The 12,561-nt window shown below is 38.0% G+C and overlaps 1 protein-coding gene across 1 annotated transcript in view; it reads left to right on the top strand.

Moving 5' to 3' along the window:
* The window catches only part of LOC121407280 (hydrocephalus-inducing protein homolog), a 90,358-nt gene that overhangs the window by 55,457 nt on the left and 22,340 nt on the right, over positions 1–12,561 (top strand). Inside the window, 16 exon segments of the mRNA XM_041598259.1 lie at positions 1,257–1,437; positions 2,597–2,881; positions 3,019–3,171; positions 3,649–3,882; positions 4,352–4,454; positions 4,837–5,100; positions 5,882–6,159; positions 6,752–7,036; positions 7,254–7,414; positions 7,695–7,970; positions 8,368–8,578; positions 8,876–9,028; positions 9,875–10,040; positions 11,168–11,315; positions 11,538–11,745; positions 12,221–12,448. Of these exon segments, the coding sequence (XP_041454193.1) occupies positions 1,257–1,437; positions 2,597–2,881; positions 3,019–3,171; positions 3,649–3,882; positions 4,352–4,454; positions 4,837–5,100; positions 5,882–6,159; positions 6,752–7,036; positions 7,254–7,414; positions 7,695–7,970; positions 8,368–8,578; positions 8,876–9,028; positions 9,875–10,040; positions 11,168–11,315; positions 11,538–11,745; positions 12,221–12,448 (3,334 nt within the window).

Genomic DNA, 12,561 nt, shown 5'->3' with positions numbered 1-12,561 from the left:
ATACCTGGAATTTATTGCATTAAAAACTTTGAAATGTATACGAAAAAGAAATTACCTCTTCCCTTTTTTCATCATGAAGCCATCCTTTAAACTACTGTAGAAGTATTATGTTGCTGTATTGTAAGCATAGATTAATTTAGGTTATCATATCATGTATCTCAAAAGACACATTATCTCTTAAACTTCTAACTACTCACTCCAGTGTTTATACCACCCCCATCAATCATAACAAATTGTTACTTATGAGCTCGTTGCATCCTTTTTTCAAGTTTTATGACTATTTTCTGTAATATATTGCAACCGTTTTCTCTTCATATCAAAATATTTTGATAGGCACTTATTAAAATTAGTACAGTTAGTAAATATCTTTAATTGAATGCTTTTTACTCACTCTATTTTTCTGTATCACCAAAGTAATGCATCTCTGCTCTTAGATGGTTAGATTTATAAATTTGTATTGTCTGATTTAAACTTTTTTCACAATGAGTTTTTTTTTTTTGGGGGGAGGGTGTTGTTCCTTATTTCCTATTTGTTCCCCTCCATTGATAAAAAAAGATACATGGAGGCACAGAGTAAAACCACACCCAAAAAAATAATGAAAAGAAAGCCTCTAAAATTACCCTATGGAGCTTGTTAAATGGTAAAACATCTTGGCAAATATTTGCAAGCAAGCTTGAAATATGTTGGCCTTCAAAATAGTAAATAGTATTTCTTAGCTCTGAAATGTCAAAATGTCAAAATAGCATGTGCTGAAGAAAAGAAGACTCAGCCTTTTATTCGGAACTAATGTCCTTCAGCCCTTTTCTAATTCAACAATTGTCAAACTTCTCTCAAGCTTTGAATAATTATCATTTATTTATCCCATATTACTGCCAGTTACCTAATGCAATTTGTGCATCATACAGTTTTTTTATCAAAATGTTTCAAACTATTTTGATATAATTACACATGTCTGTAAACATAGAAAATCCATGAGATTATATATCTTCATGATATATGTGTTATCTCTCTTATTATTATTACAATTATTTGATAACATCACCGTCATCGCTGTCATCATCATTATCATCATCATCATCAGCATCATCATCCCTATGATTATCAATATTTTATAGTCTTTGCCGTGATCTCCATTCTCATGTCAGTCATTATCATCATCACCATCATGCTACTCAAAATTATCAACTGCAGCGGAACATCATCAACATTACCACTTTCACCATCATTTATCTCTTTTCTTTCTCTCCCACCATCAGACAAGACGTTGGTGGGGCAGGCGGTGGAGGAGGTGGAGGCGGCGGTGGTGGTGGCGGTAGTCAGACCCGTCTCCAACTGGGGATGTTCACTGTTTATCCAGCCTATGGTCTGGTCTCTCCCAACAACCAGGCCACTGTCAGTGTTGACTGCCTGCCGGAAGCTGTCGGCTCTGGACTGGAGGTATGTCGGGGGTGGGGGTTACCGGATTTAAGGGTGACATAAAATCATAGTTAAAGGTGAAGTCCACCCCAACCACTATTTGATTGGCATAAAAAGAGAAATATCCAACATATAATGGGCTTAATTGTAAATGCCAGTTTTGGTAATGATTTCAAAAGGGGTTTGCACAGAATTCTATAAAATTACCACCCAATTGTCTGTTTGCATGATTAAAAAAATATGTGACAAATGATTCTGGAAGAAATAGTGTCATTGTTGAGAAATTAGCAAAAAACCTCAGGGAATTCAAGTCAAATACACTGTCCCACATGTGCTTTTCTGACATTCAGGATTTTACCATGGAGGTAAACAGGATGGAATTTCAACGAAAATGCAAATTAATTTTTGTAGCTTTCGATTTCTAAAGAAGTACAAAAGAATACACAGCTTCACTGTAGTCTTTGATGGTGATTTGTGATGCCGCCAGTTTAATTGTAAAGCTGAAAAGTGAATTGTGTTAAAAATAGATAATTGTGAATATTTCCAGTTTTATTTGATCACAAAATGTGGATATAACAAAACATATCTCAAAGCATTAGTATATCCTGAAATTGTATGATTCAAAATGTAAAAAAAAACCTTTCACAGATTTAAATCAGCATTTTAAAAATTTCCACAGACTTCCTCATTATAAAAAAGTTAAGATTAGTTTCATGGAATACACCCATTTGTGATGTTATGTGTCAAAGTTCCTGCCACATGCGCCCAGTTGAGTAATTTCAAATCATATTTCAATAAAAAATGGCAACATTCATTTTTGCTTCCCCCGTCAAAGTCTGCTCAAAATATCGGACCAGAGGCAGTGAAAAGTAACAAAAACATATGTTCTATTGTATCTGGCCAGTAAGTCTGTAGTTAGGTAGAAATCTTTTGTCTGCAATCTGCAAGAAAAAGCTAATGAAACACATGCCTGATATTTTATCCCTGCAGCATCAAACATGGTTTTAAATGAAACGAGTAAGATGGTATTCCTTCTTTTTTTTACCGCCATGATTTTATAAATTAATCGAAACAATGACCAGGGTAGTATTAAATGAATATTAAGTGCTTATAACATATCAAGCACTATGAAAATATAGATATTATTATTATCATTATTATTCTACCTTTTTCCTCTCAGGATCTTGCCATTGAGATCTCAGACCGTGACCCAGCCGATCACCCGCAGGGTATCCCGTACAAGCTGATGGCTGAAGCCTGCATCCCTGGCATCAACCTGACAGACCTTGGCTCTATCTTTGAGGAACATCGCATCGTCAAGAACCTTAGTGTCTTCCTCAACACCCATCAGCTGGAGCTTGATGGAGGAGGAGTCTTCGGGGAAGACGAGAACAAGTTCATCTTTGGTCATGTGCTGGTTGGGCGAAAGGCCAAGGCCCGCTTCAAGATCTCCAATGCCTACAAGGTATGCAAAGTTGTCATTCTCGCCTCCTCTTAACAGGAAAATGTCAGGGTCAAACAGTTCTTGAATGATGAATACCAGGTCAAAAGTACTAAAAGATATCCAAAAGTGTTTACTTGTCTCTCACGTTTTGCATACAGGTATCTTGCGATGTGCTGTTCTCTTGCAAGCTCCAGACCAGTAAGCCTTCATCTAAGCTTCAGGATATCTTTGACGTTGAGCCAGCAAGGGCGGCCATCCCAGCTCATGGCAGTGTCTATGCCACAGTTACTTTCTCACCTCCTTCCATGCAGGTGTGTAGTGATTTCCATTTGAAAAGATTACTGATGCTGATTATGAAGATGGTGATGGTGATTGGCATGATGATGATGATGACAATGTTGTTGATGATGATGATAATATTAGTTATTATGATGATGGTGATGATTTGACTTCTTAAGCCCCAAATCCAGCCTGTAAAGTGCTCAAGTTCGCTATTAACACCCAAAAAGAGAGAATGAATTCCTCCTTTTCTAACATTCTTTTATATAAACCTACATATATACTACAATAGTTCCCATTCCATGTGAATTGCTTACTTACTTTTTCCAGTATTGAATGGCATTCCTGACAGACAAATAATGATCCCCCCTCCCCCCGGCAACTTATCAAATGACTTCAATTTGGGAATTTCTAAGTGGGTTTCTTTGAAATTTATGCTAAATGAAGTAGCACAGAACATATTTTAAGTGCAAACTAGCCCTTTTAAAATGATTTTCATAACATTACAGACATACACTGGTCAGTTTGAGGTGGCCATTGAAGGCCTCAGTGGACCTCAGGCCAAGCTGCGTAACCTGTCCTTTGAGGTCCAGGGAGAGGGCAACTTGCCCCGTGTGACTGTCCTCAAACCTTCTCTGAGGAATAAGAAGGGTGTACCCCTTCTCCTCTTCACCCGTCTACTCAGTGGCAGATCCCAGACTCTGCCCCTCTGCCTTTCAAACGATGGAACCTTGCCAAGCAAAGTAAGTGATGGATTCATACTCATGTATTTATTGAATTGCAACAACATGAAATATTTGGTCTGCTTTATTTTTTTAGGGGGGGGGGTGATGAAATTAGGCTGCAATAACTTGGTAATAGTTTGTGAATATTTCTTTTATGATGTACATCAAGATATGCCAGGATGAATGTATTTTAACACATAGGTTTCTCAAATGATTTCATGCACATGCCATATTTTTAATGTGGAAAAGCTTGTATGAGTCCTGAGAGTGAAAACCCAAATACCACTGTTTATTTCTTTAGTATTTTATCCATTCCAAATTGATTCACTCAAATAAATTTCACTTGTGTTTTAAATTTAAAATAGAACATCAGTATTCCCAATTGAAACCTCCTTCATTTCTGAACATGATTTATAATAACTCCCAAAGTGTGATAGGAACTTGGTTGGGGGTAATGAAGACTCTTCCTATTTTATCTGTCGTCCAGGTTGATATTGATCTAGAGGACACATCAGGTTCATTCAAGCTTCAGAGTTCAGCTCAAACCAAGCTCATTTACCCAACATACAGTGATACTCTGCTATCAGAAGGTGAGATATGATGATATTGTTGACAATGATGACAATAACGATGATTATAGTGATGATGATGATAGTGATTATGATGATAATGATGGTCATGATGATGTTGTTGATGACAATTGTGAAGAAGATGATTGTGATGATGATGACAATGAAAATGATGATGAGGAGAAAGATGAAGGTATAATGATGACATTGATTGTGATAAATTACTATAAGTGGTTATACAGTGATTTGTAGAAATTTTGTGAATTTAATATATGGAAACAGCATTTTAGGGTCGTGTATCGCATAATACAAAATATTGTTCTACGTTTGAAACCCTGATTAGATATGTGAATGTTAATTTCACAAGTTGAGAATTCTACAACGTTGTCCATGTTATTTGCAGCTGACTCCACCAAGAAGCACCCTCATGCTGCCTCCCTCATCATCCAGCCCAACGAGAAGTCAGAGTTCAACGTGGTCTACACCGCCTCCAGCACCGGCCGCAGTGCTGCCCAGGTCCGCATCACTGTCACCGACAATCAGTTTGAGAACCAGCTCATCCAGCTGGTTGGGGAGAGTTACGTTGACGATGTTACATTGGACAACATCCATAGTCTGGTTACTGAGGAGACCTTAGATGGGGCGGTGGAGGAAGAGCAAATTGCTGGTGAGCCATGTTTCCGCTGTTCTGTAACATTTCCCCAAGCAATTGTTGCTCCAATTCAAAGTTTGAACACAAAATTAAAACCTGACCTCAAACTTAATTTTAAGACCTCACTTTATTCTGAAAAAACTCTAACCTGAACCTTAGTTCAATCAAGGAGTTACACAGCAGAGCAATTGTTGTTGGAGTAGATATTGGGCCACCGTTCATCCTAAATGATTATTTAGGCTTTTCCAGATTTGAGACATGGTGCAACAATGCTCATCGACACAAAACTGCATGATGAACAATCAGAATGATTCCTTAGCAAGTTACAAGAAGATGTGTTGTACTGAGTTTTTATGTGTAACAGGGGAAAATTTGTTGTAGGTCTGCTTGTAATAATAATTATAATAATGAGACTTGTTAAGCGCCAAATCCACTCTGTAGAATGCTCAAGGCGCATAAAGAGCTAAGAGTTAAATAGCAAAGTTTTTAGAAGATTTTTGAAAGTTTCGACAGAGGTACATTTTTTTATGTCTTCAGGAAGGCTATTTCACAAAGTGGGGCATGCAAAAGCAAATGATCTTTCCCCCAAGTTTTTGAAACTTTTGGAATGACAAGGAAGCCAGAGGTGGATGAGTGCAAAGATCTGCCTGGTCTGTAGTGATTGGTAAATGAAAGACTGTATTATGGTGCTGATCCACGAATACTATGAAAGGCAAGCAACAAAATCTTAAAGATAATCTGTAGATCTTGTTCTGGAGTGTTTTCTAGTAATTTCTCATCTTGCCTCATTTTTCAGCTGCTCCATCCAACCATATCCACTTTGGTGACTGTCACATCAATGATGCCCGCCAGCTCTCTTTCACCATGACCAATCATAGTCAGACTGACACTATCCGGTTCCACTGGCCAGAGAACCATCCACAGCTTAAGTTCTCTCCGGCCATTGGTCATCTTCATGCTGGTTGTGCCAAGGATGTGGTCATCACATTCAAGACCACCACTGCTGTCAATCTGACCAAGGCTTCTGTGGCATGCAAGATGTCCAAGATCAACTTTGATAAGCCAGTTGATCAGGTATGCACTTCTTAGGACAGGCTGGCCTCTGAATTTTCACTTACCTACTTATTTACAACCCCTAAATTTCTCCTGTTTTACTTTATAACCTGTTCAAGCCTTGGTAATTTAAGAGCATTGCCATATTTCATACAAAGATAAATATTTTACGAAATAGCTAATCGAATGGATATACTTTATGGAATTCCCCAATAGTTAATCTTGAGATATTCAAGGGAGGGAAAGACTGGTGCACCCATACATTGGATGACATTATCATATTATCCATTTGGTCCTTTTCTTTCTCATTGGTATAGATTTTTACTCTTCTATCTTAGATCTATTCATTTGTGATTAAGTTTTATGAAAAAAGTCAAGGATAAAAGAGAATGTTGGAACCGTTTTCCACCATTACCAGAACTATTTTTCACCAGGACCAATATTACTACCTATGATCGTCATCAGACGTGGACCAGGTGAATATGACGGCATTCTTAGCACATTACTCAGATGATAATAGCACTTCAAAGTTTTTTCATTAGTTCTTTTAATATCTTGACCATTATTTAGATTGTCTAGATGATTTTTAAACCAATTATTGCATTTGAAATAGGTAATGGACTGGGATGACCGCTTGCGAACAGTCAGGTGGGTAGACCTGCCCGTTGCAAATGCCCGTCCAGCTACCTCCAGTGAGCAGACTGGCGGTCGGCCTCGATCTACCCAGGACCAGAAGAGGGAGGATCGGGAAAGCAGGAAGGACAAGAAGGGTGCCAGCAATGCAGCTGCTGCTGCTGCCGCCGCCGCTGCTGAGGCAGCAGAGAAGGAGAGGAATCAGGAGGAGATGAGACGGAAGATGAATGCTACGCAGGAAGTGACACGACCTACCAAAAAGAAGGTGAGGATTTTGGAGTGTATGCCAAGTAGGCCTGGGACGAATACCCTTTTTGCCATTCTATTGGAACAACTCTTAAACATTTTTGCTGTTGCGAAATCAAAGTCAAGGAACTACATGCATGTTACTCAAAGTGAGCTGTGACCATTTTAAACCTAAACCTGTTAAACACTATTTTAACCTGTATATTTTAACCCCACTCACTTATCATCTCATACAGGTGATTGAGACAGAGCCAGAGCCTACCCACTCTGTCAAGGAAGACTCTAGCCGTGAAATAGAACTCAACGTCAGTGCCAATGCAGACTTCTGCAAGTTCAAGTGCAAGACTGAGGCTGTTCACTTCAAAGACACACTCATGTTCCAGACCAGGATGTTCTCGTAAGTTCATATCATTTTATCAGTTTTCCTGTTTTTTTCCTGTGTTTGCAGTTGCAGATGTATATTTTCCCTATTGGAGGGGTTACACATAAAGAGATAAAGTTTATATTTATAATTGCAACTTTAATTGTAACAAAAGAACATCCTTTCATGTCAGCAAATTAATAATTTGATTTTTTTTGTTTATACTAATGTTGTAGTTCCATTATGGTGATGCAATTAATTTATATTTTAGAGCACTAGGTTTTGCACCGAGGATATTGCAATTCTTATCTCACAGGTTCATTGTGACCAACAAAGGAACTGTTGAGCTTCCTTTCAGTTGGCAAGTGGTCATGGAGGATGAGGTTGCACAACACAAGAGTGTCAGCTTTGCTGATGGTGAGCAGATGAGGCTCCCATCCCGCTGCAGTACCTCCACAGACGGCACAGTAGATGTATACCCCTTCACCGTAGAGCCTGACATGGGGTCTATTGCACCAGGCAAGAAGCAAAACTTCAAGGTCAAGTTTGCTCCCTTGGATATCAAGGACTATGAAGGCAGGCTCATCTGCAGGTGAGGGTTATATTGCATTTTAGATAAAGGGAATGGTTGCATTTGATTGACTTTTTTGGAAGAGAAGCATTTAAAGAAGATTGGATCTCTGTTGAGTTTTTCAAATATGTTCTTAAAACCTTTCTTTTTACTTGTATTATTACATGTATTATTACTATAAAAAAAATACATACAAAGAAAAAAAAGACTGAGAAATTTTTAAAATGTAATTTTGTTATTCATTTTGTTACTTGATAGAAAACTATTGTTAGATTTCAATCCAGTTTGTAGCATTTGAAAAGCTAATATTTTTAAAAATTATTTTATTATTATTTGGTTTTTGAATGGTCATATCAACACAAAGCTTTCAATCACTTCTTTGAAATTGTTTATTGCATATCGTTACTGAATCTTCTAGGGTGCCTAACCTGGAAGAGGGCAAGCAAGGACCAGTCCTGGCAGTCAAGGGCAAGAGTGTGATGCCCTACTGCCACTTTGATCTGGAGGATTCGGACTACATCACTGGAGCCAGACGCAACCCAGAGCTACCTGGACCAGGAGGGGCTCCACCTGGATCCACCCTGGATCCCAACACCAGGGTCCTGGAGATGGTCTCTGTCGGTGTGCAGGTGAGAAAGATGGAGGAAGGAGATGTAGGGAGGAAAGTAAAAATACAGAAAAATTACTGTATTTCTTAGCATTGTGTTCTTAAGGACATGCAATTCCAAGGCATTTCATCTGTGTACTCTTGCTCCAATTGAAAATCTGTGTGTTAAGTGAAAAGCTGAAACAAAACCTTGAATGGAGCCATAATCCTAATCCTACTTTATGGAGTGAAGTCAGAAACTTTACTTACTCTCTTCATTCTCATTATCAGTCAGCAAGCTAGATGTACCTAAAACCATGTGGTTATGTCCCTTTTACAGGTGCGCAACACACGTCACTTCTTCATTGTGAACCCAACGGCCACGGCTTACACCTTCATGTGGACGTGTGAGGATGAAGAGGACCCCAAGAAACCAATTGTATTCCAATGTCTCACTACAGAAGGACAGGTGGCATCTGGCAAGAAGACACAGGTAGGTGTAGGAAATAATGGAGGCTTGGGCAACTTTGCCCCAAAATGCCCTACAAAGCCCTTGAAAACCCATAAAGAGCCCTGAATTGCACATAGGTTCCAATGGAAACTTATATGTTGTAGTAAAATTGGGCTGGGGAATTTAAATAAAAGAAACCCAGAATTTTTTTCCCCATTTGTTTCCCTGGGTAGGTGGCCAAATCAAATTCTCCTCAGTGTTATTGCAACATCACCTTCTCCAAGATAATCACCTTTCATTGCGGAAGATTTTTGGAGACTAGTAACTCCAATTCCAAATTATGTCATTTATTGAACCCATTTCATGAGGGTTATTTTGCTACTTGCAGGTGATATATATTTGGTGGCTTAAAGGCCCTCAGCCACATTTTTCACGTTTGTTATTAAAGACAGATCATTCTTTTGTGAAGTTCTTAATGACAGATTCAAGTTTGTCAAAGCATCTGGCAATCTTCATCTTAGGAAGTTTTAACTCATGTTAAAATATATATATAATAGCGATTAAAAGCTATTGTATTGGAGCAGGATAAGTGCACATATACATCAGATTATCAAACTTATATTCTTTGGTAAAGTGCGTTGACCTTCTAGATGAAGAGTCATGGCATTGTCTGTTTTAATAATTATAATCAATCAAATATTGTTCAAAGACAAGAGACCAAGGATAATTCACTGAAAGTAGATAGAGCTGTATTGAATTTTAATGAGTTGTAACTCCTTATATATTTGATTGGTTTATAAATTCTTTAATTTGACTGTAGCTGGTCATTAATTGAACAAAGGTTTGTGAGCAGGTTTAAATGTATCTCCTTCCTCCAATGATATCCAGGTGAGCTTTGAGTTCTTGCCGAACCAGCTTGGTGTCGTGGAGTCTTTCTGGAGGTTCACCATCCCCGAGCAGAACATCTCCGTCCCATTCCTCTTGGTAGGTGACGCCCACGAACCTGCCGTCTCTACCGACAGATCCCACATCAACTTCAAGTCAATGCTTCTTGGTGAGTGTTTGATTTCTTCATCAAAATGTACAGGGTTGGATCAACTAGAGATTTTAATCCCTTTGCTTAAATCTAAAGGGGCTGTGTGGGTTGTTGTTGATCAATATTGAAAAGTTAAACAGGTGCATCCCAGAAAAAAAAGATACCGGGATTCCCATGTCTTTTTTCTTCAAAGGCAAATGAATTATGATATTCCATGTCCATGTCCATGTACATGTTTTTGGTTATGTATTTTGTAGAAATAATTAATCTTACTTATTTTCTTCGATTAATTTAGCGAACTTAATTTTACTTTAAAAATTTTTGCGTATCCTGTTAATAATTGTTTTTCTGTTATCTGTTATGTATTGTAATGCGCAGTTGAGTATATCCAAATAGAAATTGCGCAATATAAATTTACAATTATTATCATTACATCGTCATATAATTCAATCTATATTTTTAGACGAACACTTCATGCGTTAATGGGGAAGACGAGTATGAAATTTTAGTGTTAAATTCAGGTTGTGCAGAAAAATTGGCCGAGATTGGTTCGTGATATGACACCTGTGCTTATTCTATGATTGGCTCAGTAGCATTTCTTTTGTATTCTTTGTTAAGTTTCTTTCACTGATATGCCTCAATATTTATTGTTCGTAATCCACCATGCATGAACGATTTTCTAAGCTGGGTGTATCCAATTAAAGATGAGATTCCATTCTTACCACAAGTAACAAATTCATAGTAATAACAAATTCATAGTAATAACACTTAAGATGTGCACTTAGGATGTGCTTTTTCAAACTTTTTCAAAATTCAGTTATTTGAGGTGGCACATATTGTCTCCATTGTGGCATTACTGTAGTACAGAATTAGACGTAAAAGAAAGATAATGATTCAAATAATAGTAGATTGGAGATTAATTCCTCTCATGCAGGTTCTGCATGGAGAAATAGTTCCTCCAATGCTTTTATACTTTACCAATCCAGTTTTATTATAATATCAAAAGTAGGAATCAATCCTAACTATTACAATTGGTGTGAATTGTATCAACATTGGCCAGGGTAAAAAAAATTGCTAAGTGTTTTGGGCATTTTGATAAGTATGACATGAAAAATACCTTGAATATCTTTGTTGTCTTATATTAGGTAATGAGGCCTATGAGAGGATTTTCCTGATCAATAACGAGGCTAGAGCGTTTGATTTTGAGATCAACGAGACGTCTTGTCACTCGGAAGCATTCTCTTCAAGGCTTCACTTGACTCCCATGAAGGGTACCATCCTACCAAATGACAGGTCAGTATATGCTAAGAGGAATCAATCAAATCAAAGGATTTCAGTAGCTTTAAACTGTTATTGCAATGTCGTATTATACAAGTTTTACAAAATGGGTCCCAGGCTAGTTGCGCAAAGGTAAGGTGTGGAATGAGACCAAATAGGCAGAAGACGAAGCAGCAGTATACGAAGCGTCAATTTACGGATTATAAGATAAGTCTTGTCTTTCTTCTCCTATTCCAGGATCCCCATTGATGTCTCCTTCACCCCTCATGAGGAGAAGGTGGTCAACTTCAACGTTCAGATTCAGGTCCGGAAGAAGACCCTGCCAATCTGTCTCAATGTCAAAGCCGAGGGCTACTCCATGAACTGCATCGTCCAGTGTGAAGACTCTACCGGTCAGAAGAAAGATCTGTCTAGTTCTGGCATCAATTGTATTGATTTTGGAGAGGTCAGTCCTATTGCCATATTGTTCTACTGGTCATTTGACCATTTCCTAAATTGGAGACTGTACTTATTTTCTTTTGTTGGACTTGCAGTCGAGGATGTTTTGCCGTTGATTTGATATTGGTCTCAAGATTTCTTTTAAAACTATTTAATCTCCTGGCTTATGCTTTCAAGAAATGAATTCTGTTCCATCTCTCAACCAAGAAGTGGTAAAATATTTCAATGAATTATTTTGTTTCTTTAATGCCTTACAGACCACACACTTAGAGATGTTCAATTAAATATAATTAGAGTTCTTGAAAGTGTACGTGGACATCCATCATTCCAGATGCTTTGAAATAAAATCATACTTTTGTGTATTTGGTGCCTTTTATGTTGTACTTTTAGGATTGCAGTAGTGATAAATATATGTGAATGTACATATGTCTGTTACATAAATGTTACACAAATTTTTTTCTTTAAATCTGACTTCGTTTCAGATTGAGGTGAACGAGAAAGCAGTACGTTCTCTGTACATCATCAACACCGGCAAGTTCAACTTTGACTTTGAATGGATCTTAAAGGAAGAGACCAAAGGAAACAACTCTAAGCTCTTGAGTATCTCACCAGAGTTTGGTGGTGTTCCCTGCAATGATCGTAAGCGTAGCGTCCTGGCATTCAAACCCACGTACAAGACAACCCTCAGAGGATGTGAGCTTATTTGTAAGGTGAGTCATCTCACATTTGGTGGTGTAACGTACAGTGGTTAAGAGCGTCGCATCCTGGCATTCAAACCAATGTGCAAGATGATCCTTAAATTCCCCTCTCCCCAAAAAAATAT

Source organism: Lytechinus variegatus, chromosome 2 (genome assembly GCF_018143015.1).
Source record: "Lytechinus variegatus isolate NC3 chromosome 2, Lvar_3.0, whole genome shotgun sequence".
In the NCBI taxonomy this organism is placed as follows: Eukaryota; Metazoa; Echinodermata; class Echinoidea; order Temnopleuroida; family Toxopneustidae; genus Lytechinus; species Lytechinus variegatus.
The sequence above is the reverse complement of the archived record's forward strand: the minus strand, read 5'-3'. Positions and strand labels throughout refer to the sequence as shown.